At 43.0% G+C, this 26,647-nt stretch overlaps 2 protein-coding genes across 6 annotated transcripts in view; both read right to left on the reverse strand.

The window, feature by feature from the left end:
* strip1 (striatin interacting protein 1) overlaps positions 1-12,095 on the reverse strand; it is a 31,429-nt gene extending 19,334 nt beyond the window's left edge. For all 5 annotated transcript variants that reach the window (XM_060910445.1, XM_060910444.1, XM_060910443.1 and 2 more), the window contains exons 1-9: positions 11,960-12,095; positions 5,130-5,199; positions 3,371-3,445; positions 3,110-3,244; positions 2,558-2,678; positions 1,067-1,135; positions 728-834; positions 502-629; positions 218-400 (exon numbers count right to left, since the gene is read on the reverse strand). In XM_060910445.1, coding sequence (XP_060766428.1) covers positions 218-400; positions 502-629; positions 728-834; positions 1,067-1,135; positions 2,558-2,678; positions 3,110-3,244; positions 3,371-3,445; positions 5,130-5,199; positions 11,960-12,070 — 999 coding nt within the window. In that variant the 5' untranslated portion in view covers positions 12,071-12,095. The remainder of the gene's footprint in view (positions 1-217; positions 401-501; positions 630-727; positions 835-1,066; positions 1,136-2,557; positions 2,679-3,109; positions 3,245-3,370; positions 3,446-5,129; positions 5,200-11,959) is intronic.
* A 6,834-nt stretch (positions 12,096-18,929) lies between these two features.
* LOC132874331 (guanine nucleotide-binding protein G(t) subunit alpha-3-like) lies at positions 18,930-26,374 on the reverse strand. The gene is made up of 8 exons (XM_060910419.1): positions 26,335-26,374; positions 25,311-25,353; positions 24,995-25,136; positions 21,282-21,439; positions 21,076-21,204; positions 20,580-20,709; positions 19,373-19,526; positions 18,930-19,117 (listed from the first exon to the last, which is right to left on the reverse strand). Exons 1-8 carry the CDS (start codon positions 26,372-26,374, stop codon positions 18,930-18,932), a joined length of 984 nt encoding a protein of 327 aa, XP_060766402.1.
* Positions 26,375-26,647: the final 273 nt, after the last annotated feature.

The following is a 26,647-nucleotide window of genomic DNA, read 5'->3' on the forward strand; positions in this document are numbered from 1 at the left end:
ACGTGTGTGTATATGTATGCATGCGCGCGTGTATGTACGTATGCACGCGTGTGTGTATGTATGCACGCGTGTGTATGTATGCGCGCGTGTATGTATGCGCGCGCGCGTGTATGTATGCGCGCATGCGTGTGTATGTATGCGCGCATGCGTGTGTATGTACGTATGCACGCGTGTATGTACGTATGCGCGCGTGTGTGTGTGCGCGAGAGAGAGAGACCTTGTGTTCTCTGCGTGTGCGTCTTTGTTGTTGGTCAATGATGTCACAGGCTGAGGTGGGCGGAGACGAGGCCCTCATGCTCTTCATCACTCTGATGCTGTCTTCAGGAAGGCAGGGCAAACCAAGCTCCGCCCTCTTGCAGACTTTCAGACTCTGCAGTTGCTCAAAGCCTCCCAATGTGAACTACACACATAGACCTACACACTTACATTTACTCACACATTTATACACACACACACACTCGCGTGCGAATTAACACAAGTTGATTAAGACAGACAGGTTACCAGAATGCTTTTCCAGAGCAGCAGCAACACTTTCTTCATGGGGAAGTGGGGGGCGTGGCCACTGCAGAACTTGGTTACCATGGCAAAGAGCATCACAGAAACTGGGTCACTGTTATACAGTGGAGAGCCTAATCAATCAGTACACACACACACACACACACACACACACAGTCAATTACTACATCTCAGTACACGCATTTCAGTTCACACACGGACACACACATACCCAGCTCAGTTTTAAAGGTTTCTCTTAAAGATCTCCACTCCGGAGGATCTGCAGGATCTTCATGCCGAATCGTCTCCACAATCAGATACATGATGTTTAAGAGAACCCTACATGCAAATATGCATGCGCGCGCGCGCACACACACACACACACACACACACACACACACACACACACACAGCAAGATAGTCGGTTCTTTTAAAAAAATCTAGGCTTCTACCACAGACAGGAAAATGAAACACTGTGTGTGTGTGTGTGTGTGTGTGTGTGTGTGTGTGTGTGTGTGTGTGTGTGTACGTGTGTGTGTGTACGTGTGTGTGTGTACGTGTGTGTGTGTACCTGAGGTCAGTGCTGTCGGCAAGGGATATTGCAGGTTTCCTCACTGCACTGCTGCAAGCTGCATTATTACTGACACACAAATTTTATTGCAGTTTTAAACTCCTGAATGCTTCCACATTGTACAGTAGCTACACCCACATTGTAACCCCAATCCCTCCCTAATACATAGTTTTCACTGACATCACAGCATTCCGGGGAACGCCCTCCAGCCGCCATCTTGTGGGGCAAACAAAGCAGACCATCGCCATTACCAGCTACGTTATCTCGGACGAATTTATGAAGTTGTATAGTCAGTTTTCTAAAATAAAGATCAATGTTGGCAAAATCAAGCAAACGGAAGTATATGGATACATTAGACGACATCTCACGACAACGGTATGCAGCCAAACTGGGCTTGATTGGGGGAATTGACCCCTACGAAGTGGACAAAGATGCATTTTCAAGTGACTATGCAGGGCTGCCATCCATATCGTACCCTGATATTGTGAACTATTTCGTGAATAGTAAAAGCGCCTACACACTTGACGACCTCAAAGCATACAAGTCGCTGGAGTCATACAATTATTTTGTCTGTGGCTGGGTCCGTGAAGTCCACCATATAAAAACAAGTGACAGTCGTGTCCTAATTACAGCCAAGGTATGTAAACATTGGAATTTTAGAGCTCTCAACACTGCATATAAATATATATGTGAGTATAATATCGAGTTGATTTAAGACAAATTTTACATCCATTAGTGGTATTGCAGTACCATGTCACTATAAATGTTGTAACATAATTAACTGGTATGCAGGCTTGTTACATTTTGTGTTTGTTATGATAAATATGACAATTTATAGGCCAGTAATAATCATATGTTTGCAGCCTTGTACCGAGCGATATTAAGTGTACATTACAATGTAAACGTACACTCAGCGGTTCCAGTTAGGCATTCTCCAGAGATTGTTTACACGATGTTTTGGTTTCCAAAAACAAACTTAAACACAATTGATTGTTTATTTAAACAACTTACCACTTCTAAAATGATCGGAGCAGACTTTGCTGTGTTTGGAAGGCTGATAATCCTTGCGGTTGATTCTCGCAAGCCACAGATTTCTCCTTTGTATGCTGAGTTTGTTTGTTTGCTCGCCTTCGTGCTCCCGTACAGTGGGAATTCCATAAAAGCTCCGCTTGACTTCATCATCTGACCCATTACGACAGCCGTGAATACAACAGGTGTGCACCATTGCTAGCTTTAAATAGCCTGCTTGGGTTCTTTTGAAGACTTTGTACTCGTGCGTTACAATGTGTGCTCAGTCACCCGTACGGTAATCTTGACCCACAAGATGGCCGCCACTAGGGAATCCCCGACTCTGTGACATCATGTGCAAACTATGTATACTCCACATTAACTCCACCCCCACATCGGCCTTTAAATCTTTTATGTTTTTGTATTATTATTATTAGTAGTAGTAGTTTGCTGTTGTTGATTAGTGACATGATGAAGAATTACTCGATCTCCATGTTGAGCAGCTCCACCAGAGCAGAAAATGTTCCAGCCTCCAGCAGTAGGAACACATTATACCTCACCCAGTACTGAAGCTCCGCCTCTGAGCTGCATTCCGCAAACGTCCCTGTCTCACACACACAGACATGTGCACACGCACACACGCACGCACACACGCACGCACACACACACACACACACACACACACACACACACACAGTGTGATGCAGGAGTCTTTAATGTGTGAATGTTCAGCTTTACTGTGTGTTCCGTGACTTTTTGTTCACTCACAACAATCAAACATGAACATGGCAGGATTACCATGACAACTTCTTGAGCACACACACCATCAGGAGCACGGTGAGAGTGGTTACTGATCAGAGTGATGTGTGTATGACGCCATCAGGCTGGATGCTACCTCAGGGCTGTAGCCGAGTTTGAATCACAGGACTGTCAGTGATGCACTGCTTCATGTGAACTGAAAACCCTCCAGGGCTCAGCCAGAATATAAACCTGTAAATCTTAGTGCGCGTGTGTGTGTGTGTGTATCTGACTAACCTTGGGCCATGTAGAGCACAGCCCTGGCGGCCTTCAACCTTTTAACTCTGCAGGTTATGTCCAGTCCATCCAGCAAACGCAGAGCATGAGCCCGATGCTCTGACACACTGAGGTCCACCCAGCGCTTCTCACACACTGCAGAGCACACACGCACGCACACACACGCACGCACACGCACGCACGCACGCACACACAATAAATGCTTTTTTAATCTCGCACTGCTGCTAATTTTTGTTGCCATTGAAATGAAGGGAAACTTACTGTGTGTGTGTAAATCCTCATCAAAACATTTCCTGTTGAGCTGAAACTCTGGACCCTCAGTGTAGCTGTACAGTTCTGACACACACACACGAGAGAGAGAGAGAGAGAGAGAGAGAGAGAGAGAGAGACTCACAATTTAAAATCCTGTAATGAACCCTGTTATGAGGATCATCTATAGTAGGGAGGACAGTGTGTGATTTGGGACACTTATCCCCTGAACAGAATTAGCAAAATCTATTGTCCATGTAAACCTGAACACACAAGCAGCAGGACTCCACTTCACAGCAGGTATGACAGTTATACACATACAGCACATACATTAACAGGAGAAACAGTTGGTGGTGAACAACAATGACGACAATAAACTGGTGAGTACGTAAGTCCTCTTCCTTGTATCAGAACAAGAACATGAATTGGAAGATGCAATAAAGATGTATAATAAATAATTGTAAAGGGTTATAATATGTTCAGCAATAATTATGTATAAAAGAATTTATTGCACAGCAGAGCACTGGACAGCAAAGGCAACGTCCGTGGTGCTGTATTGGAGATTAAAATGATAACGGAGTGATTTCTCTCCTAGGGCTTTTAGCTACGAGTACATTTCAAACAGAAATCGGAAACAGTTCTGCCATCTCACAATCAACTACCAGTTGAATGACACGTCTTCCCTTCATCAATATTGTTCACACTGCAAAACATGACCTTTCTAAAACACTACAGCAAAAAGAGCAAAAACAAGGAATTTTCATGTCATTGCAGAGTTTCTAAATGGGGAATAGAGTGCACACACATAAAATACATATACATTTTTAAGATTGTATTAATTTATTTATCAGACAAACTACTCATAAAACTGCCAAATAAACCATGATTGTTTTGCTTTACTTCATGTAATGTAATTTTTACTTCACTGTTGGTCAAGTCCATGCTCTGAGACATTTTAGTGTGCTCCACGAAATCTGATACACGCAGCACCGTGAGCCGGTTACTGTGCTTTTTGAAAGGGAAGTTGTTTACCATGTGTGGTGATTTGATGGCATTTCTTTGTGTAGTGTGGTTGTACATGTGCACATCAATCTAGAATGTCTGGGGTTTATCAATGACCATCATTTCCTGCTGCATGTACACGCCTGGGATAAATACTAATCCTCTAGTACAAGTCTGAGTCTTCACTCGTCATCTGATTCAATAAATACTTAATCAATAACGTGCCCTGCAGGCAATCACAGTCCTGCCGATATTCACTACAACAAACACAAAACAGCCAAAGGGTTAGTTTATTTTTTGCTCCAACAACAAAAATAGATCTCAAAGAAGCCAAAGCTGGACAGAGTGCTGCATGTTGCCATAGTAATGCACAGACTGACCAACAGGCCGTAGTCAGTGTAATAACAGTTTCAATATAAATTAACTAAGACTAGAAGCAATGTGATGTAGTGAACACACACGAATGGAGCGATGCACAGTGACGATAAACATCAGCGCTCTCGCAACAACGCTCATCCAATCAGATTAGTGAATTTAATTGGGTGAAGTTATCTCCACCTAAACATGCTGCCTACTTAGGGAGCCTACAGTGAGTGTGAACAGGCCATGACAACACAACTGAATGTTAAATATCAGAGTCCAGGTGATTCATGTCACACACACAAATGTGTTCATGTACCACTGCTCTGTGTGTGTGTGTGTGTGTGTGTGTGTGTGTGTGTGTGTGTGTGTGTGTGTGTGCAGTTGTGTAACTGTAGTGTTGTGTTACCTGAGAGTTCAGCAGCCCATTTATCAGAGTCAAAATACTCAAACTCTAGATCAGGAGCCTCACAGACCCCCTGTCAAACACACACACACACACACACACACACACACACACACACACACACACACGTCATATACAAAGTTTTTCAGGTCATCACTTCACTAATCAGACTAAAATTTGCAAATAAAATAAAAACTTATCTAAAATTTTTTGTGCAGCTCATCTGTGTTCTGAATAACGTCCGCAATTAAACCCTTTATATCTGTGAGTGAGAAACTGAAACCGAGGATCGGGTACAGAAGCTGATTCTTGTTCAGAAAACTGGAGTCACTGAACTCGAGACAGTTTGTTTTCACTGAACAACTGAATTTACTGCAGGATCTGATACAGAAGACATCGTTTCAGTTTATTCCTGTGAGTGACGAGGAATGTTTATTTGTTTAATCAGTCTGATGTAGTCAGTATTATTTAGGACAAAAAATCTAATACAGTTACAGTTAAAATAACCATTAATATTCATTATTGTTATTATTATTATTATTATTATCTAATTCAAAGAGTATTACACTGATTTATTCCATATTTTCTGATTAAACTCACACAATTAAAAATAGTGAATTTCTGACAAAACTTTGAATAAATCATTACAGCTCCTGGCAATAATAATGGGACACCACACTGAGAGGATGTTTACACAGATTTTTTCACTTTGTAGCAAATAAACAAAACATAATTTTGCAAGGGTTTGTAATTCCAGTTTTTTTCTTTAAATGTTAAAATAAAACTAGGGTTTAAAGGTGCATTCTGTCAGATTTCTCAAAATTTCTCAAGATTATCGCTTATTTAGGTGGAGCTGAACTCGACTCGAATCTTTTTTTATTCTTTAAGCCCCACCCCTTTTCCTTCCCATGAACACAAAGCAGTGGTTCAACTTGAGCTCGCATTCAGAAAGACTGCCATTACATCACTTTCAAGTGCACTATAGAACGCCTTTGTCCACGTGTGACACACCACTCAGTGATATCTGAGCACGTTCAGAAGTGCAGTCACTGTGCTTTTTCCTTCGTGATGAGTTCTTATGAGCGCTAAACTGTAGCCTCACTCACAACCCACCGTAAGTGCTTTGGACACGCACGGGACGCAGGGTTTGGTAGCTCGCAGCTGTGCCGCAGGGTCGCGGTGTACCCGGGGGAAAGTTTGGGAGAGAAATCCAGGCAAAATACTTGTCAAGTACAGGTTGCACGCCTGACTTCCTCAAGGCGTGGGAAAAATTGTGCCATTAGCCCATGGAAAGCGTATATCTGACGCACGTGACCAGTGTGTGTGGAGTGTGCGAGACTTGCATTTTACCAGTTTCCTGCACTACGAGTTCGGGCCGCACTTGTGAAGCGTGTGTGACGCATGTGATTACAGCGTCCGAAATAAGGCGTTTCCGGTTGTCCCGGACACAGCCATAACCCCTCCGGACAACAAGAAATCGTCTGTAGTGTGTCCAACCAGGGAAAATGACCCCAAATCACCCTAAAATCACCTACTAGCGTGGGCAGCACCATTTTTGTTGTTTCTACGCGTACCACGAGATCACGCGAGATGACGTAATTTTCGGTGATTTCCGTCAACTGTCGTCTGTGTTTTTATATTCTCTCCCGCGAGATGGCGTGATTTCTTGGTGATTTTCGCTAATTCCCGGTGATTTCCAACAAGACTGTGTGAATGGTGCCAATTTTGTGAGAGAGGAATCCCAGGCCAAGGTGAGTTATTTTTTTGTGTATATTACAAAATGGAATACATTTTATGATTTGTGTAATATTTTTTAATTTTCAATGATTTCAGTGATTATGACTTGCATTCACTTATAATGTACCTCCCTGAAACAGAACGCGTATATAAAAAAGATTAAATGACAAATATTGACATCAATATTTTTGGACAACCAAACATTTTGGCGGACAACCTAAAATGGTCATTTCTCACTATTTCGGGCACTGTGATTAGCATGTTACAATCACTCATAACTTGTGTGTGATGCAAGCCAGGAGTATAAAACCACGTGGTACAGTATAAAACCAGCGTGTCTGCAGCGTTCTGCATCTGTCTTTCGACTGAAGAACATTGGATATTTTGTGGGAAAAATTAAAAATTTTCAGTTTAAAGTTTAGAAAATGGGACCCAAGAAGAAGCGAGCAAAAGTGAAGTAACCCAGCCTGAAATAGCAGAGGGGGAGGGGGAGGAAGAGTTTGACGATGATGGTAGCGGCACCGGCGAGCCCTGCACGGACAGGGAGAAGTTTGCCTTCAAGCCGGCAGAAGGCACAGCAGCCCGCCAGAGGGATTTCCACAGGTAAATACACGTTTTAAACATTCATTTCAGTATCTATATGCTTAAGTAATTAATATTATATATGCTGATTTTCATGTATGTTTCAGCTAACGACGCCCAGAAGTGAGGACACTGCAATCCCATCATCGCTATCAGGCCATTGTGCCATGCTCAGTGATGAGGACAAGGACATCCCGACACCCCGTCCCACCACTCAGCAGGAGCAGGACAGCAGCTCGGAGTCAAAGTGTGTTTCAGTGCTCAAACTGTTGGGCTATCAGAGACTCAGATTGTTGGCGCGCCCGCATCTAAGACGCACTATTTCGAATAATGAACGCATTGTCGAGAGGGACAGGGGCCAATATGGACGCGAGCATTTTATACCCTATTTGGAACATTTCGTGGCGTATTACAGACCCTCCAGGATTTTGCGATGTTGCGATTTGCAACTTCAACGCAAATTCAACCAATCCCCGTGAATTCAGGGCGGTGTTGCAATTATATCCAATCACCGCAACTTTCCCGCAAATTTGACCAATCGTTGGCGTCGTCTTGAGGTGATGTCAACAAACTACCTTCCGCCTTACTTCCAGTGTTGCCAGATTGGGTGGTTTCCCGCCCAGTTGGGGGGTTTCAACTGCATTTTGGCGGGTTTTGAACATATTTTGGGCTGGAAAACGGCAGCAGTATCTGGCAACGCTGCTTACTTCCGTGTTTCCGTTCAAGAGAAGCAGCATGTGCGAGTCAGTGTTTCTGTAGGCTTAAATTCTGTTACTGAAAGTGTGTTGTGTTTACAGTGAAGGACTGTGTGCGCTTTACATTATTTTTTTACTTAATACAAGAAATTAATGGATGCCAACATTTTTGCCAAAATGGTATTTTATTTTCCATTGTTTAGGCAGCTTCAGCATCATACTGTGAGATTCTGTTCAAATTGTTTTTTTCTTCTATGAAGCCTGAGCCATTTATTTTATTAGTTTATAATTATTGTTTAATTTAGTCTTCAGGAGAGACTGCCTGCACACAGTACTAGTATTAATAGTGTTTTTTTCTTACATGAAAGCTGAGGCATTTATATTATATTTTAAGGTAACTTCATGTTGTGCTGTGAGGTTCTCTGCACTTTAACTTTTGAACCAACAGGTGCATTTGGATAAGTAAAGCTTATTTTTCTGCATTTTTGTAGTCCTGGTAATCTTTTATATTGGTAAAGTTGTTTATAGGACCATTTCTCAGTGTCTTTGTTTTTTTAATCAATAGTTTTTCAGTAATAACTTAATATTTAACATATCACTCAATTTTAATCACAAAGAGAAAATTGCAACAATTTCTCACAACTTTCACTTCCTCCAGCAATGTAATCGCAACAAAAACCTAAAAAACACCGCAACTTTCATCACAATTTTTTGGAAACCCCCCCGCAACATCAGACATTTTAGCCCGCAACAATCACAGAAAAGGCCCGCGGAATCCTGGGGGGACTGGTATTACTTGACTTCATGGTCTCAATATCGAAAATCTTGCACAAATATGCAACTTCCAACATAATTATCTGGATATTCAACAGATTTCAGCATCGGATGAATTTGCTTTGACCGCCGCCATACTGAATATACGTCGGACCCGTTCGTGTATTTACACCGCCCCGTTTGTAGCATCCCAAGCGAATAAAACCTGATCCAAGTCTTTCGCTAGGTGGCGTCTTATGGTCTATGTACGAATATTCGAAAGAGACAAAAAACATGGATAAGAAAAAAAGAAAAATACATCTATTTTGTCATTCTTTGGCAGAAAGAGTACATTCACCTGAAAAAACTGATACCCCTGATACCCAAGGTAATTAGTCATACTAGATTTACAACAATAACTACTGCAACAGCAACTACTGCCACTACCACTGGTGACTACCACTACCACCACTGCCACTACCACTGGTGACTACTACTACTGCCACTACCACTGGTGACTACTACTACTACCACTGCCACTGGTGACTACTACTACTACTACCACTGCCACTGGTGACTACTACTACTACCACTGCCACTGGTGACTACTACTACTACCACTACCACTGGTGACTACTACTACCACTGCCACTGGTGACTACTACTACTACCACTGCCACTGGTGACTACTACCACTGCCACTACCACTGGTGACTACTACTACTGCCACTACCACTGGTGACTACTACTACTGCCACTACCACTGGTGACTACTACTACTGCCACTACCACTGGTGACTACTACTACTGCCACTACCACTGGTGACTACTACTACTACTACAACCACTGCCACTGGTGACTACTACTACTACCACTGCCACTACCACTGGTGACTACTACCACTACCACTGGTGACTACTACTACTACCACTGGTGACTACTACCACTACTGACTACTACCACTGCCACTACCACTGGTGACTACTACTACTACTACCACTGCCACTACCACTGGTGACTACTACTACTGCCACTACCACTGGTGACTACTACCACTGCCACTACCACTGGTGACTACTACTACTACTACAACCACTGCCACTGGTGACTACTACCACTGCCACTACCACTGGTGACTACTACTACTGCCACTACCACTGGTGACTACTACTACTGGTGACTACTACTACTGCCACTACCACTGGTGACTACTACTACTGCCACTACCACTGGTGACTACCACTACCACCACTGCCACTACCACTGGTGACTACTACTACTACTATAGACCTACACCAAACTGAAAACAAGTTAATAAAATAAATTATAATTTACAAGGAGGAGATAATATAGATGTGATATATAGTGGCTTGTGGTTGAATTCCAAAATATTGCCACTGATTAAACAATATCTCAATATATTTGGTTGAAGCATTGATTTTTGTCATCTACATTGCTTCATATGGCTTCTAATACCAAAAAAAACCAGAATTGAGAAGAAAAAAACAGCCCCTGGGGTTCATTGGGCTTGCTTCGCTCACTAGGTTCGCTTCAACTGAAGGATAATCACTGGGCCCCCCATTGTAGAAATGGGCCCCTGTTTTTTCCCCAGGAGGGGCCCTGTGGGCCCCTTGACCTGCAAAACAATCTGAGTCTCTGGGCTATTTAGTTGGGATTATTTTTACAATTTAATAAAATGTGTTATTCCCTTATATTCATGTTTTATTATTTGACGTTTGCATAGTAAATTAACATAATACTCAAATAAAAACAGCAAATGAGGTGGTCTTCTTCCTTTCTACAATGCTGCAAACTACATGATCAGTTCCTTGGTTCCTCCCCAACACATATACACCCAGAGTCTTGCCCCTCCTGTCGCGTGTGCTGCATGCGGGTCACACATAGGGGTAGAAAGTGAGATGCACTTCTGTCTTGCGGGCTGCACAAATAGCAAGTGTGGAATACTTGTGTAGTATTTCTGAGGCGCGTCACTCATACAATGACCGCGTGTCACTCATGTGTCTTACTGTCATTGCAAAAAGCCCCTACTAGCCGCTCTGCTGACTTAGTTCAGGAGTACAAAAGGAGTACGGGTCCCGTATCTAGTGTATGCGTTCTTGATTTGTCGCAAGACCCGTAGAATTTGCATGTGCAGGACCAAAAGTCTCCACAGGTAGTCTGTGACCTTCTACAGTGCTGAACACGCGCAAGTGTCGTGCAAGTCTCAAGCACGGTTTTGCCAAATTTTTTACCGTAGACCGCCCGTCGCAGCACGTACAGCGGGTTGTGAGCGAGGCTTTAGGTATTAGCATGCGAGCAGTGGGCGGAGTGAAGGAGTGTGAGGGAGTGGCTATAAAATGACTGACAGAATCACCATGGAAACCCAAACATGCATTTGCACATAAAACGGTTTTCCAAAGGGGTTTTCTTGGTCAAGTGATTATTTTCTCCTGAAGTCACGACTTAAACAATCGAATTTATCACATTCTGTATTATTTTCCAGTTTATTCACATTATTAGTTAAAAAAATCGACCACTGCACCTTTAATTTCGCTTCGCTTTAAAGCCAAACATCAGCTCCGTCCCAGTCATTTACTTTAACAACATAATAATAAAAACATTATTACTGTTATTACTATAGAATGCCTGTCATTGTACACAGTACAACGAAATTAAAGTGCTTCATCTGATAACGATGAAAAAACACATTTATAAACAAGACAGACATACATTTATAAGACAAACATAAAACCAATAATAAAAAATGTTAAATGATAAATTTAAAGTTATTGTACAGTTTTGTTATTGCACTTAATGTATGAAGTTGTAAGTTGTGTTTGCAGCATTCACAGCTCTGATGGCCCGGGAAGGAAGCTGCTTTTGAGTCTGTTTTATTATTATTATTATTATTATAGAACTAGAGGAGCATCAGCTTGAAGGATTTATTTTAGTTTAACCTGAGCTAGCGTTAGCATGTGTGCTAATCACAGCACAGGACATCATGAGCCGTTCATTCTGTTCGGTTTTGGTCACGTGATCACGGCGGTAAATGAAGATGCGCTCACCTCGGAATCTTTCCTCGGATTTCGCGTGAATTCGGCTCGACCTTTCCCGGCTAACATCGCTTTATTCTGCTTATTATTCCCGGTCAGTCCTCCATTACCGCCGCCCTCCATCTTCACCACTGCCAGGTGAACTTGCCGAAATCTCGCGAGAACAGCGCAGTCGCGGACCTCGCCCGTGGAGCGCCTTCGTGAGAGCGAAGCAGCTACTATCCAGCAGGGGGCGCTCGATCCGCGCATCAGGTTCAAAGTCCTTCCTGTGCCAGGACCTGGTCTCCCCAGGCAGGCAGTCTCCTGTCCCAGTACTAACCAGCCCTGAAGGTGCACCGGGAGGCGCTGATCTGTTTCTAAAGCCCTCGGCCTCTCACCTATTAAAGGTTACGGGGGGTTTGCAGTTCTACCCAACTGCGAGTAGAACTCATGATCTCCCGGTTGAGAGGCGGACATGCTAACCCTAGGCCAGATTGGTGTGTGTCCGATCTGTGCATACTTACACATACATAATTATAATTAGCATTTCTCCATCGCCCTCCCAGAGCCCCCGGTCCTACATTTCTTCTATCTTTTCTTGCTCCAAACAAAACACATCTGAGTGAAGTTAATGTGATTAACATGCTCTTGATTAAATCAGATGCTCAGACAATCAAAAGTGCCACTGATGAGTTCAGTCAGGTCAAGCAGGGAAAGGGGCCCAAGAACAGGATTGAGAAGCATTGAAGGGTTTGTTTGTTTGTGTAAGATTGAGATTTTAATAGAATAAACATAATAAAAAGTGTGTCCATGTGGTAAAGTAGAGATTACAGAACAAAAATTAAACACTATATTATTATTATTATTGGGCGGCACAGTGATGTAGTGGTTAGCGCTGTCGCCTCACAGCAAGAAGGTCCTGGGTTCGAGCCCCGGGGCCGGCGAGGGCCTTTCTGTGTGGAGTTTGCATGTTCTCCCCGTGTCCGCGTGGGTTTCCTCCGGGTGCTCCGGTTTCCCCCACAGTCCAAAGACATGCAGGTTAGGTTAACTGGTGACTCTAAATTGAGCGTAGGTGTGAATGTGAGTGTGAATGGTTGTCTGTGTCTATGTGTCAGCCCTGTGATGACCTGGCGACTTGTCCAGGGTGAACCCCGCCTTTCACCCGTAGTCAGCTGGGATAGGCTCCAGCTCGCCTGCGACCCTGTAGAACAGGATAAAGCGGCTACAGATGATGAGATGAGATTATTATTATTATTATTATTATTATTATTATTATTATACTACCCCAAATCAGAAAAAGTTGGGACAGTGTGGAAAATGCAAATTAAAAAAGCAGTGATTTGTACTTGTACTTAGACTTGTATTTCATTGCAGACAGAATGAACTAGAGATATTTCATGTTTTGTTGGTCAACTTCATTTCATTTGTTAATATACATCCATTCCTGCATTTCAGTCCTGCAATACGTTCCAAAAACAGCTGGGACAGGGCAATTTAGTAAGTAAGTAAGTAAGTAAATTTAATTTATAAAGCACATTTAAAATAGTTTACACTGACCAAAGTGCTGTACATAGGGTAGCTAGGAAATCAGAAGTAAAATACAAAAACGAACACAACACAAAAGAAAAGATACATTAATAGCTGCAACAAAAATACACATTACAAACACAAAAGATTGACAGATAGACAAAGAGGCCAGAATTACACAAACAACAAATGAACAACAACATTGAATAACACCCACTACAAAAAGAACTAGGGAATGGACAAAGCTAAGAGGTTGCAAAAGCCAGTGAGTAGAGATGAGTTTTGAGTCTGGATTTAAAAGAGGAGATAGAGGGGGTGAATCTAATGTCTGGGGGCAAACAGTTCCACAGACTTGAAGCAGCTACTGCAAATGCCCTATCACGTTTTTGTTTAAGGCAAGTCCGGGCCACATGGAGGAGACCTTTATCAGCAGATTTAAAGGACCTACTGTAGGTGCAGGGGGTGGTTTCAGGAGATCTGAGATGTAAGTAGGGGCTTGACCATGCAGCGCCTTGTAGGCTATTAGTAGGACTTTAAATTGGATCCTAAAACTAATGGGGAGCCAGTGTAAAGAAGCCAGGACAGGGGTAATGTGCTCTCTCTTCTTGGTACCTGTCAGCAGTCTAGCAGCTGCATTTTGCACCAACTGTAAACGCATTAATTGAGACTGGGGGAGACCAAGATAGAGGGAATTGCAATAATCTAGCCGGGATGTAATAAAGGCATGAATGACTAGTGCTAGTAATGAGGTAAACCAATTAAATAATGATGTGATGTCAACAGGTGACTGTAATCATGATTTGGTACAAAATCAGTATCCAGGAAAGGCCGAGTCTTTGAGGAGTAAAGTTGGGCCGAGGATCTCCAGTTTATCAACAAATGTGTGAGAAAATTATTGAAATGTTTAAAAACAATGTCCCTCAAAGAAAGATAGGAAGGGCTTTAGTCTAGGATCCAGCTTAGATATCTCATCTCATTATCTGTAGCCGCTTTATCCTGTTCTACAGGGTCGCAGGCAAGCTGGAGCCTATCCCAGCTGACTACGGGCGAAAGGCGGGGTTCACCCTGGACAAGTCGCCAGGTCATCACAGGGCTGACACATAGACACAGACAACCATTCACACTCACATTCACACCTACGCTCAATTTAGAGTCACCAGTTAACCTAACCTGCATGTCTTTGGACTGTGGGGGAAACCGGAGCACCCGGAGGAAACCCACGCGGACACGGGGAGAACATGCAAACTCCACACAGAAAGGCCCTCGCCGGCCACGGGGCTCGAACCCGGACCTTCTTGCTGTGAGGCGACAGCGCTAACCACTACACCACTGTGCCGCCCCCCGGCTTAGATATGTATGCACATAATTTAGGAGAGGATAACTCACCTGTTATAGGCTAATTTGACCCCAAGGAATAGCTTGGGATGTGTGCCAAAATCGCTATCTGGGGCGAACAGCCTGAAAATTACCAATCCAAGATGGCCGCCGGTATTACGGTATTATTATTGTGTTACTCTTCGTGTACCTGACGCTGGTTTATGTGACACATAAACAGTAATAATGTGATGTTAAAAGTTGTATTGTTGGCTGTTAAACATTTAGGCTCTCAAGATATTGCTGCCTACTAAAGTAATAAGTTTTGTTTTGTATTTTTCACTTTAAGTTAACATTCCATTGATCATAATAGTATGATTGAAAATACAATTTCTTTATATTAATCAAATGCTTGCTTTCTTATATTCTCCTAAATTATGTGCATAGGTCTTCCAATTCCATGATTTCATGTTTGAGGTAGGGTTATTCTGTTTTTCTTATGTTTTCTGTGAAATTGCAATTTTGGCCAGTTTTGGTTTTTTTTTTTACCTTGCCCTTGACCATAGCTTGTTCCCTTTTCCTTCAATCATGAAAATGATGTCACTAATGGATTCCCCATACCCAAAAACCCATAAAATGAGGTATTGTGCATCTGCCGTGAGTGGGTCAAAAATTTATATTCTCAATATGGCTACTGGCAGCCATCTTGGATTGGTAATTTTCAGCCTGTTCACCCCAGATAGTGATTTTGGCACACATCCCAAGTTGTTCCTTGGGGTCAAATTAGCCTACAGTATAACAGTTGAGTTATCCTCTCCTAAATTATGTGCATACATATCTAACCCAGGTCCTGTACTAATTTGGATATTTCACCCTCTATGATGTACAATATCATTAAACTATTCAAGGAATCTGGAGGAATTTCGGTGTCTAAAGGGCTCAAGCCTAATCTGAACCCCCGTGATCTCCGATCCCTCAGACGGCACCGCATCAAGAACCATCATTCATCTACAGCTGATAGAACCACATGGGCTTGGGATTACTTTGGGAAACCTTTATCAAGCTACAATACGGAGGTACATCCACAAACACCAGTTAATACTTTACTGTGCAAAAAGGAAGCCTTATGTTAACTGTGTCCAGAAGCGCTGTCAACTTCTCTAGGCTTGGAGGTGTCTGGGATGGACCATCACACAGTGGGAACGTGGATTGTGGTCAGACAAATCAATGTTCCAGATCTTTTTGGAAGAAATGGACACCGTGTGCGCTGGACCAAAGACGAAAAGGACCATCCAGACTGTTAGCAGGAATAAGTCCAAAAGCCAGGGTGTGTCATGGTATGGGGTTGGGTCGGTGCCCTTGGCAAAGGTAACTTACACTTCTGTGATGGAGCATTAATGGAGAAAAGTACACTGAGATTTTGGAGCAACATCTGCTGCCTTCAAGACAATGTCTTTTCCAGGGAGATTTCAACAAGACAATAGGGAGGGAAAGTGAAACACAGCACCCCTAGTGGCAGCGTTCCTCAGCCGGGAGCCAGACTACTGAAAATCCCATAGACCCGATTTTTAAAAAAATCCCACGAAGTTATGACGTGGAACTTGTACACCCCCCAAAAATATGTTGTATATGTTGGGATTATGGGCGGCACGGTGGTGTAGTGGTTAGCGCTGTCGCCTCACAGCAAGAAGGTCCTGGGTTCGAGCCCCGGGGCCGGCGAGGGCCTTTCTGTGTGGAGTTTGCATGTTCTCCCCGTGTCCACGTGGGTTTCCTCCGGGTGCTCCGGTTTCCCCCACAGTCCAAAGACATGCAGGTTAGGTTAACTGGTGACTCTAAATTGAGCGTAGGTGTGAATGTGAGTGTGAATGGTTGTCTGTGTCTATGTGTCAGCCCTGTGATGACCTGGTGACTTGTCCAGGGTGTACCCCGCCTTTCGCCCATAGTCAGCTGGGATAGGCTCCAGCTTGCCTGCGACCCTGTAGAAGGATAAAGCGGCTAGAGATAATGAGATGAGATGAGATGTTGGGATTATCTACAAACTGTGAAAGTCTCGTCTCGTCTTCTTCCGCTTTATCTGGGACCGGGTCGCGGAGGCAGCAGTCTAAGCATGGAAGCCCAAACTTCCCTTTCCCCAGACACCTCGGCCAGCTCCTCAGGAAGAACACCGAGGTGTTCCCAGGCCAGCCGAGAGACATAGTCCCTCCAGCGTGTCCTGGGTCTTCCCCGGGGCCTCCTCCCGGGGGGACATGCCTGGAACACCTCCCCAAGGAGGCGTCCAGGAGGCATCCAAAAAAGATGCCCGAGCCACCTCAGCTGATTCCTCTCGATGTGGAGGAGCAGCGGCTCTACTCCGAGCTCCTCCGGAGTGACTGTGCTTCTCACCCTATCTCTAAGGGAGTGCCCAGCCACCCTGCGAAGGAAACTCATTTCAGCCGCTTGTATCCGCGATCTTGTTCTTTCAGTCATTACCCAAAGCTCATGACCATAGGTCCTATGGTCAACTGTGAAAGTATCAGGTGAAATTTCGCTGTCTTTTAAAAGATCGAAATTGCGCCTAACCTGTCAGAAATGGACTACAACCAAACTGTCTAGTTAGAGTCGCTCATATTCCGTCAGCAGTAGGCTCTTGATAAGTTTTGTTCTTCATACTCGCCCTTCCGAGTGCTGGCAGCTCTCCCTGTGAGTAGCGGCAGTTGACTACATGCCCTGATCTGTAATGGTTATCCCCACGAGGGATGCATTTCTTATTGGTACAGAAATACTCCGCCAACCACGCGATACAAATGGGCATGTTGATGTAGGCTACTCGCCGGCCGCTACCTGCTGCAGATTTGGAAAGGCGCTAGACTTGCGGTGGCGTCACATATGCGACGTCGGTTCCTTGTAATCTTTGATCAGCTTATTAAAAAACATTCAAAACAATTCAAATCGGTGGAAAAAATAAAGTATGATCACCAGGATCGATAGAGCTGCCCGACATGCACAACATATGGAAGCCATTGTCTTAACTTTGAAAGTGTAACCCGAAATGTAATGTTTTGAAAAGATATTCCCATTCATTTTGCCGTAGAGGTTGGAACGCATCCAGTAGGGGGCGATGAGATTACTTTCCCTCCCTATGCAAAACCACATTCTGTGGGAATGTCAGGAACAGCACTGGCCTGGTTCTCCTCATATTTATCTAACAGAACTTTTTCTGTTGATAAGGAGGTCTCCTCCTCCTCCATGCTCACATGTGGGGAACCTGAAGGCTCAGTTATAGGTCTGGTTTTATTTTCTCTATATGCTCTCTCTTAAATGTGCCACCCGGTGATATGACATTAACTTCCTCTGTTATGCTGATGATCTCCAGCTCCAACTGTCTCTGGATCTCAACACTGTGTAAAACACGTCAGTTCTTCTCACCTGCATTAATGTTGTGAGAAATTGGATATCTGATAACTTTCTTCAGCTTCACACTGACTAAACAGAGGTTTTAGTAATTGGTCCACTGCAGAACACAGCTCATGTGACGTAGGTCTAGGGTTCATTGTCACAGAATATTAACCCTGTAGGAATTTTGGGGTGCTGTTCAACTCCAGCTTAAACTCTGAGCCTCACGTTAATAAACTGGTCAAGTCTGGCTTTTATCAACTGAGAATTATTGTGAAGGTTCGATAATCTTTATCCTTTAAAGACCCAGAATAAGTCATATACACTTTTATTATGACTTTATTTACGACACTGAGCAGCTCATCCATTGCTGCAGTCAGACGACTGATAAGATCAAGGGTTGGTGAGAACATCACCCCGATTTTAACTTCACTGGCTACCAGTTACAGTCAGAATTTATTTTAAATTTTATTGATCACTTGTAAAGCTTTACATGGTTTTGCTCCTGAGTATCTGAATTATTAATACACTATCAAACAGTTAGACCCTAAAGATCATCTGATCAAGGCTCACCTGCTGCTCTAAAGTCCAGACTAAAGATTGAAGGTGATGAAGCTCTCTGTGATGCTCCGAGACTTTGGAACAGTTTATCTCCAAATACCAGATCAGCTGATTCTGTAGATATTTTTACATCTCATCTATCAACAATATATAGTGCTTTTTAACAACAGACAAATAAACTGACCTGACTTGACTAACACAGAGTGTGTGTGATAGTGTGTGTGAGACATCAAAGCTGTCCGCACTCCTTCAGGTTTTTGATGATGATGTCAGTGACGGTGTTAAAGCTGCTCTCAATGTTAGCTGTGTCCACAGCGCAGGTCAGGTGTGTGTAGATTGGCTTTGACCCTTTTTTGTTGTTCAGATCCTCAAACTGCTGCCTGATGAAGTTACTCGCATCCTCAAATGTGTTCAAACCTACACAAACAAACAAACAAACAAACAAACAAACAAACAAACACCAGCATGGACTCTGTTCCAATCCCTGGAGCTCAGCATTCTAGTGTTTCTGATGCTGGTTATTTGATGTTGGTGTGTTCATTCAGTGGTGTGTATCATCTGTGTGTATGAGGGATTGTGTGTGTGTGTGTTACCCACAATGCCCTGTGAACATAAAGTGAGTATAATGCACTGATGAGTGAATGCCATTTGGGACACAGCCCTGGTGCACACCTGTGTAGTTTGGGAAACAGGTTGTCAGCGGCACTTTGCTGATTTTGTCATGGAATATGTCGGTTTTGTTGAGGAACAGGACGATGGAGGAGCTGCTGAAGAATTTATGGTTGCAGATGCTGTTAAACAGGTGGAGGCTCTCATGCATACGGTTCTGTACAGGAACAGTGAAAAACACAGTATCCTAACTAAGTGTGTGTGTGTGTGTGTGTGTGTGTGTGTGTGTGTGTGTACTTGTTACATATTGAGGAACAGAAGACCTTTTTTACCAACAGAGTGAGGAGATTTTGTCTGGTTCTCACTTCTTCAGAGGGCTGTTTGAGGGTTAAGACTCAGTTTTAAGGATCAGGTTACGGTTTAGATTAGGGTTAGGGTAAAGGGTGGGGTTATGGTTTAGATTAGGGTAAAGGGTGGGGTTATGGTTTAGATTGGGGTAAGGGCTGGGGTTATGGTTTAGATTAGGGTTAGGGTAAGGGGTGGGATTAGGGTTTAGATTAGCGTTAGGGTAAAGGGTGGGGTTAGGGGTTAGATTAGATTTAGGGTAAAGGGTGGGGTTAGGGTTTAGATTAGGGTTAGGGTAAAGGGTGGGGTTAGGGTTTAGATTAGGTTTAGGGTAAAGGGTGGGGTTAGGGTTTAGATTAGGGTTAGGGTAAAGGGTGGGGTTAGGGTTTAGATTAGGTTTAGGGTAAAGGGTGGGGTTAGGGTTTAGATTAGGGTTAGGGTAAAGGGTGGGGTTAGGGTTTAGATTAGGTTTAGGGTAAAGGGTGGGGTTAGGGTTTAGATTAGGTTTAGGGTAAAGGGTGGGGTTAGGGTTTAGATTAGGGTTAGGGTAAAGGGTGGGGTTAGGGTTTAGATTAGGTTTAGGGTAAAGGGTGGGGTTAGGGTTTAGATTAGGGTTAGGGTAAAGGGTGGGGTTAGGGTTTAGATTAGGGTTAGGGTAAAGGGTGGGGTTAGGGTTTAGATTAGGGTTAGGGTGAAGGGTGGGGTTAGGGTTTAGATTAGGTTTAGGGTAAAGGGTGGGGTTAGGGTTTAGATTAGGTTTAGGGTAAAGGGTGGGGTTAGGGTATTTAGCTGTGATGGTTAAGGTTAGGATAAAAGGCTCAGGAATGTATTATGTCAGAGAGAGTCTCCACAGAGATAGAAGTACAAGAGTGAGAGAGAGAGAGAGAGAGAGAGAGAGAGAGAGAGAGTTGCCACAGTAACTCACCACCTCCTCATCCTCCACCAGTGCAAGGTCATAAGCACTCAGAGCAGCACAGAAGATGATGCATGTCACATCCTCAAAACATTTTATCCAGTTCTTCCTCTCAGTACGCTGACCACCAGCATCAAACATCCTACAAGGGACAGAGGCAGAATATGTAGGGCACAGGGCAGGATGGATGGAGTGTGTAGGGCACAGGGTGGAATGTGTAGGGAACAAGGTGGGATGTAGGGAGTGTACAGGGAGCGTATAGAGGGAGTGTGGAGTGTGTAGGGCATTGGGTGGAGCTTATAGAGACTGTGTGGGGAGTGTGTAAGGCATGGGGCAGAGTGTGTAGGGAGTGTGTAGGACATGTGGTGGAGTTTATAGGGCGTGGCTAGGGCGTGGGTAGATATTGTGTCGGGACTGTGTCGGACATGGGGCAAAGTGTACAGGGAGTGTGTAGGCAGCATGTAGGGCATGGCTGTGTGGGGCTCATAATTTCTGTGTGTGTGTATACCTGAAGTTGAGCTCTTTAAAGGTGAACTGTTCCTCCACTATCTCACTGGTTTTAATACGAGCATGAAGAATGTCCAGATCATTAGGAATATAATCAGCAGCACAGATCCGGTCCAGATCCCCTAAGTAACTGAAGCAGATCAATTATTACACACACAATTTCAAACTCACACACAAACACTCACTCACACACTCACTCACACTCACTAAGCAGCAGAATCATTGAGCTGATACTCAGCTGATCTCTCGATGGCGATCTGAACTCCTTCGTCTCTCCACAAACTCTTCAGGATCTCAGTCACTTCAGATGGCATCGTCCCTTCCTCCACAAAGTCTGCCAACTTCTGTAGCCTCAAACTGTCTTCCTGAGAGAGAGAGAGAGAGAGAGAGAGAGAGAGAGAGACACACACACACACACACACACACACACACACACACACACACACGTTCCAAAATACAGAATTAAAATGTAGCACATTGTTTACCTCCAGTCATAATAACTTAATTGGAAAATGTGTTTGTGAGTGCAAGTGTGTGTTATACAAAATACATACACACTTTTTTTATATACATGTCCATATACTTAAACATACTGAATAACTTACAATACCAGTCAAAAGTTCAGACACACCTAATTCAATTTTAAATTGAAATAAATTATTAATTAACAAATATGGACCACTACAGGTGTGGAATTGGACTATTTACTGTATTTTTATTATTTACTGTTTGATCTCAGATGCATTAAGAAGGTAAGAAATTCATCCACTAATGACCTTTTGACCAGACACACCTGTTAATTGAAAAGTATTCCAGGTGACTCCCTCATGAAGCTGGTTAAGAGAATGACAATCGTGTACGAAGCATCATCAAGGCACGGGCGATTGCTCTAAGACAACGAGGGAGGCTCAGCCTCCTCTAAAAATGCCCTTATAACTTTAATGTGTGCGTGAGTTTTTCCCCCTCATGACAGCGCGATGCAGCCCAGCCTCAGTGGGCTTCAATGGCATTTGGGAGCTCTGTGCTTTTCAATCTCAAAATGCAAGATGGTTATTAGACAAATACTGCGAAAATGCCCGCCTACGGACTCCCAGCCTCAGTGGGCTTCAACGGCATTTGGGAGCTATGCACTTTTCAATCTCAAAATGCAAGACGGTTATTGGACAAATACTGCGAAAACGCCCGCCCCCGGACTCCGAGCCTCACATGGGAGGGACATGGCAGTTTCCGCGAGGAGACTGGTGATTGGTGAAAGCAGCCGGATATTTTCTTTGATTGACAGCTCGTTTCAACTATAGACAGGCAGCGGTGAATTTCAGTTCAGTCCCATGCGAATTCGCAAGTGCTGTGGTGTATTGTAAGAGATCAGCTTACATTTCGATTTCATTCATTACATACGGTTTCTACCAGCTTTTTTAGTTTGTATATATTTTCATTGTAAATAAAGTGTAAATATAGTGTTGTCAAGTTTGCTATCTTAGTTCCAGAAATGTCGTTTATTTGAGTGACTGAACTTGAACTTGAGGGGGCTAGTCAGCTAGCAAGAAAGCTGCGCACGGATGCCAAGCATTGCTGATTTAATTTTGGCGAAGCCATTTGCCAGTCTTCCTTTCGAGGAAAAAATTAAAATTAAAGAGCAGGGTAGACCAACGCCTCAAACTGACTTGGTGAAAAAGGTAGGGAATAATACTCGTTCCTTTCAGCTCTCCTGGTACGAGAAAGTGAATTGGCTAACAGCAAGTGACCCACATCAACAACAGTAAATAGGCTACTTTAGTAATATGTCATGGATGGACCAAAAATATAGAATCTATTTAAAATGTTTATGCTGAGTATATTATATTGGAATATATATTTTTCTGGATATGAATTAAACACAGCTACAATTTGGAAAACATTTTTAAACAAAAACACAGCCAAGACCATTTCACACTACAGACCTGGATTAAAAGTGAAGGGTTATCAAAATTGTCAATAAAACATTTCTCAGTCAAAATAAGTAAAATATAGGGAAAGTGTCATTGAATGAAATGTGTGGCCCCCAGCTCTACTGCTGAGGTTCCTGACAAAGAGCTGCTTTCAATAATGATCAATTTTTAAACAACATGCCACAATTTTAAAATATAAAATGTTAAAATATACCCCCCTCCCCCCAACACCACCATCATGTATATTGGACAGTAGGCTAATGGGCCAAAAGAACCTGTTATTTCACAGTTTGTGACCCTGCCAACAATCAGCCAGATCAGAGGCAAGAGTATGGGCAAAATTGATGTTTTTTCTTTTAAAATCTGGAAATATCGTAACCGACCAGCCTCCCCTGTTTGAAAGACTACCAGCCGCCACTGCATCAAGGGAAACATTGGATACACTGAAGAATCTAAAATATCATACATTTAACACTTTTTTTGTTTACCACATAATTCCACATATGTTCCAGATGTTATCTCATAGTTTTGACATTTTCAGTATTGTTCTACAATGTAGAAAATAGTCAAAGTACAAAAAACCTCTGAATGAATAGAGTAGGGGTGTACAAACTTTTGACTGGCACTGTAAACAACAGAAGTGTGCAGGCACTGAGAGGATGGCTTTGCCTGGACACTCACACAACCTGTGACAGTATCTATCACAACAGATGTGACAGAGGCTTGGGGATCTTGGACTTCAAGGCTGGCCAATCTATTGAACATGCTTAGTGATGATAACATCGTCAGGGAACTGGTGAGAGCACCACTTCTTTTCAATCTAAAGAAGAGTAAAGTCCCTCTCACTCAAGAATCTGAACCCAGCTTTCTGGGCTTCCAGAAAAAACTGGATCCCAACAGCTTTGGGGTTAGATCTGTCGGGCTGGATCTCAAAGACCTTTGTAACTGGACAGGAGTTAACCTGCAGTAGGCATGAGCAGATGTCACACCCATTGTTCCCCCCCAAAAAAAATCACTCTGAGCACAACTGCACTGGAGGATGGACTAAATTATGCAATCACTTCTACATGTAGTTGAGCATTCCTGAGGTCAGTTACAGATGGACAGTGCCAGAAACAGTGGACTTAGACTACAGGGAAAGCTGGCCTACATTTCCTTGGCCCATCATTCCATGTCTAATACCATTTTCCAAATGCTTCGACTGATGAGGCTATCCAACTCTTCATCATCAAAGCTGGATTTCAGGTACTACCAAACCAGCTTCATCTTTCCATCTGGTGCCATGACTCTCCTTCCTCATTCTGTATTGACCATGGAGAAGCTCAGGGAACACAGTCCATGTTTCAGATCCTGAACAGCTTTAATTTCTACAGAGAATGGTAGATCACCAGATATGACAGGATTGTGGATATTATATCTAAACACTTCATATCTATCTTTCCACCTTCAGTGTCAATCTGTAGAAATTGCTTTGTTACACCACGAATGTTCTTCCTGTGCCGTGCAGAAAGAAAGAAGAATGTGTTCATCCTGGATGTATGCTGTTGTTTTGATCAAGTCTAGAGAAGCTAATTTAACAAAAAGTTTGTGAAGCTCCAGTCTCCTATCCAGCAAACCTCTGGTTCTGGTTAAAAAAAAGTGTTAATCCATATGTATTTTATTCATAATGTGGCAGTTTGAGTCGTGTGCATAATCTGCTCATTAGGGGTCTCAGGATGGTGGATTTTCAAAAATTAAAGCAAAACCGTTGGTAAAGTCCTGTTCTGTTTTATCTATAACTGGAAGTCGCCACATATAGAGAAGAAGGTGTTGTGTTTATCCAGAAGGTTTGCTGTGCTGCTGTTTATTTACTGCGACTGAAGCACATGTTTGAATCAAGAGTGAGAAATTAATGTATCTGATAAATTTGTGTCCTTATGTATACTGTATTTATTTGGAATTGTGGACAAATAAAAGAGGTGTGTGTGTGTGTGTGTGTGTGTGTGTACTAACAGTTGCTCTCTCTGTGTCATATTTAATCTGTAGTTTCTCCATTCCAGCAACGATGGCGAGTGCAGACTGCAATACGTTTCCATAAATCACTGCTTTAAACTCCAGCTGCTCCTCTTTAGTAAAACCACCATGGTACAGAATCCTACACACACACACACACACACACACACACACACACACACACACACACACACACACTTTTACACCAGGAGGACTTACCAGTGATCTTTTGCATCCTCTTAAAGGAGCTCTAAGCTCCTAACACTCTATAATGGGTTACAAATAGTGTGTGGGCGCACGCACATATAACACTCACTTCATCTGCTTCATGATGGTGCTCTTTCCAGTTTCACCTGCACCTATTGACACAAACACAACTGCTTCAGCTCCCACAGTCGCAGCCGTTAGCCATGTTACAGCCTCATTGTTCTGAGTTTATGACAGCCACAGGCAAATGTCCAAAACATTTCATTTAAACTGAAACATGCATTCATTCATTCATTCATTCATTCATTCATTCATCTTCAGTAAGCACTTTATCCTGGTGGATCTGGACTCCATTTTCTTGGGGACACTGGGCCTGAAGCAGGAACACACCCTAACCCTCATCCCAGAGCATCTCATTCACACACGTGCACACACTTGTGCTCACACCCATTTTGAGTGAGTCCTGTGAAGAAATCCAGTGGAAATAAAACTCTACACTTCCCCTTTCCACAATAACAGAACATTCTCACTCACGCTGTCGTGTTCATGTGGGGTTTATGAGCCATGTGAAGTTTTATACCATTGGTCTGTTCTTACAAAAACCTGAAAAGAGTAAACAACGTGCTGCTGGCTAATAAACCATGTGACATGGTGATGAGATTATACAGTAAATGAGGATAAGTAAATTTGGCACTCAGAGGCTAAAGCTTCAGGTTGCAGATCAGAAGGCTGTAAGTCAAATCCCACTGCTGCCCTTTCAGAAAGGCCTTTAACCCCGAAACACTCAACTCAGGTCACTTTGGATAAAAGTGTCAGATTTATATTGTGTGTTTGTGTGTGTGTTTCCTCTGAGATACACACTCATACACACAATAATGTCAAAATATCTTACATCATGTTCAATGATCTTATTGAATGGGATCTCTCTCTCTCTCTCTCTCTCTCTCACACACACACACACACACACACACACACACACACACACACGCCTGTATGATTCCATTTGACTCAAAATTAATGTAAAAGAAAAACTTAAATACAAATGAGAAATATAATACACTGTACAGTAAATAATATGGATTAAATATTTGCAGGTTAAATAAATAAATGTGGTTCAGGTTTTAGTTCCTCACCAAGCAGCAGAATTTTTACAGAGTTTTCTGTTGAACCCATCGTTCTTCCTGAAGAATGAAGATATGGAATGATAGAGGGAGAGTTAAGTGGAGAACAGAAGAAGAGGTGAGAAGCGTGATGGAGTCAGCAGGTGGAAAACTAAAGCCTTTTTCTAAAAGCCTCCACTGATATGTGTAGATAAGCTCCACCCACTTCCTGTGCATACTCCACCCATCCCACAAACGTGATAGAAATATCATTTCTAATTTCCATTAAAGAGAATTAAAATCTGCAGGTGTAAATTTTTATATCTATAAAATATTTTGTATGTTA

Source organism: Neoarius graeffei, chromosome 26 (assembly GCF_027579695.1).
Source record: "Neoarius graeffei isolate fNeoGra1 chromosome 26, fNeoGra1.pri, whole genome shotgun sequence".
NCBI lineage: Eukaryota > Metazoa > Chordata > Actinopteri > Siluriformes > Ariidae > Neoarius > Neoarius graeffei.

What these genes read in the sequence shown, in the direction of transcription:
- LOC132874331 (XM_060910419.1), bottom strand. Translation starts at nt 26,374, where the DNA reads ATGGGTTCAACAGAAAACTCTGTAAAAATTCTGCTGCTTG. An exon ending in ATGACACAGAGAGAGCAACT is followed by an intron (nt 21,440 to 24,994) that starts GTTAGTACACAC and finishes TCTCTCTCTCAG; the next exon opens with GAAGACAGTTTGAGGCTACA. An exon ending in CTCAATGATTCTGCTGCTTA is followed by an intron (nt 21,205 to 21,281) that starts GTGAGTGTGAGT and finishes GATCTGCTTCAG; the next exon opens with TTACTTAGGGGATCTGGACC.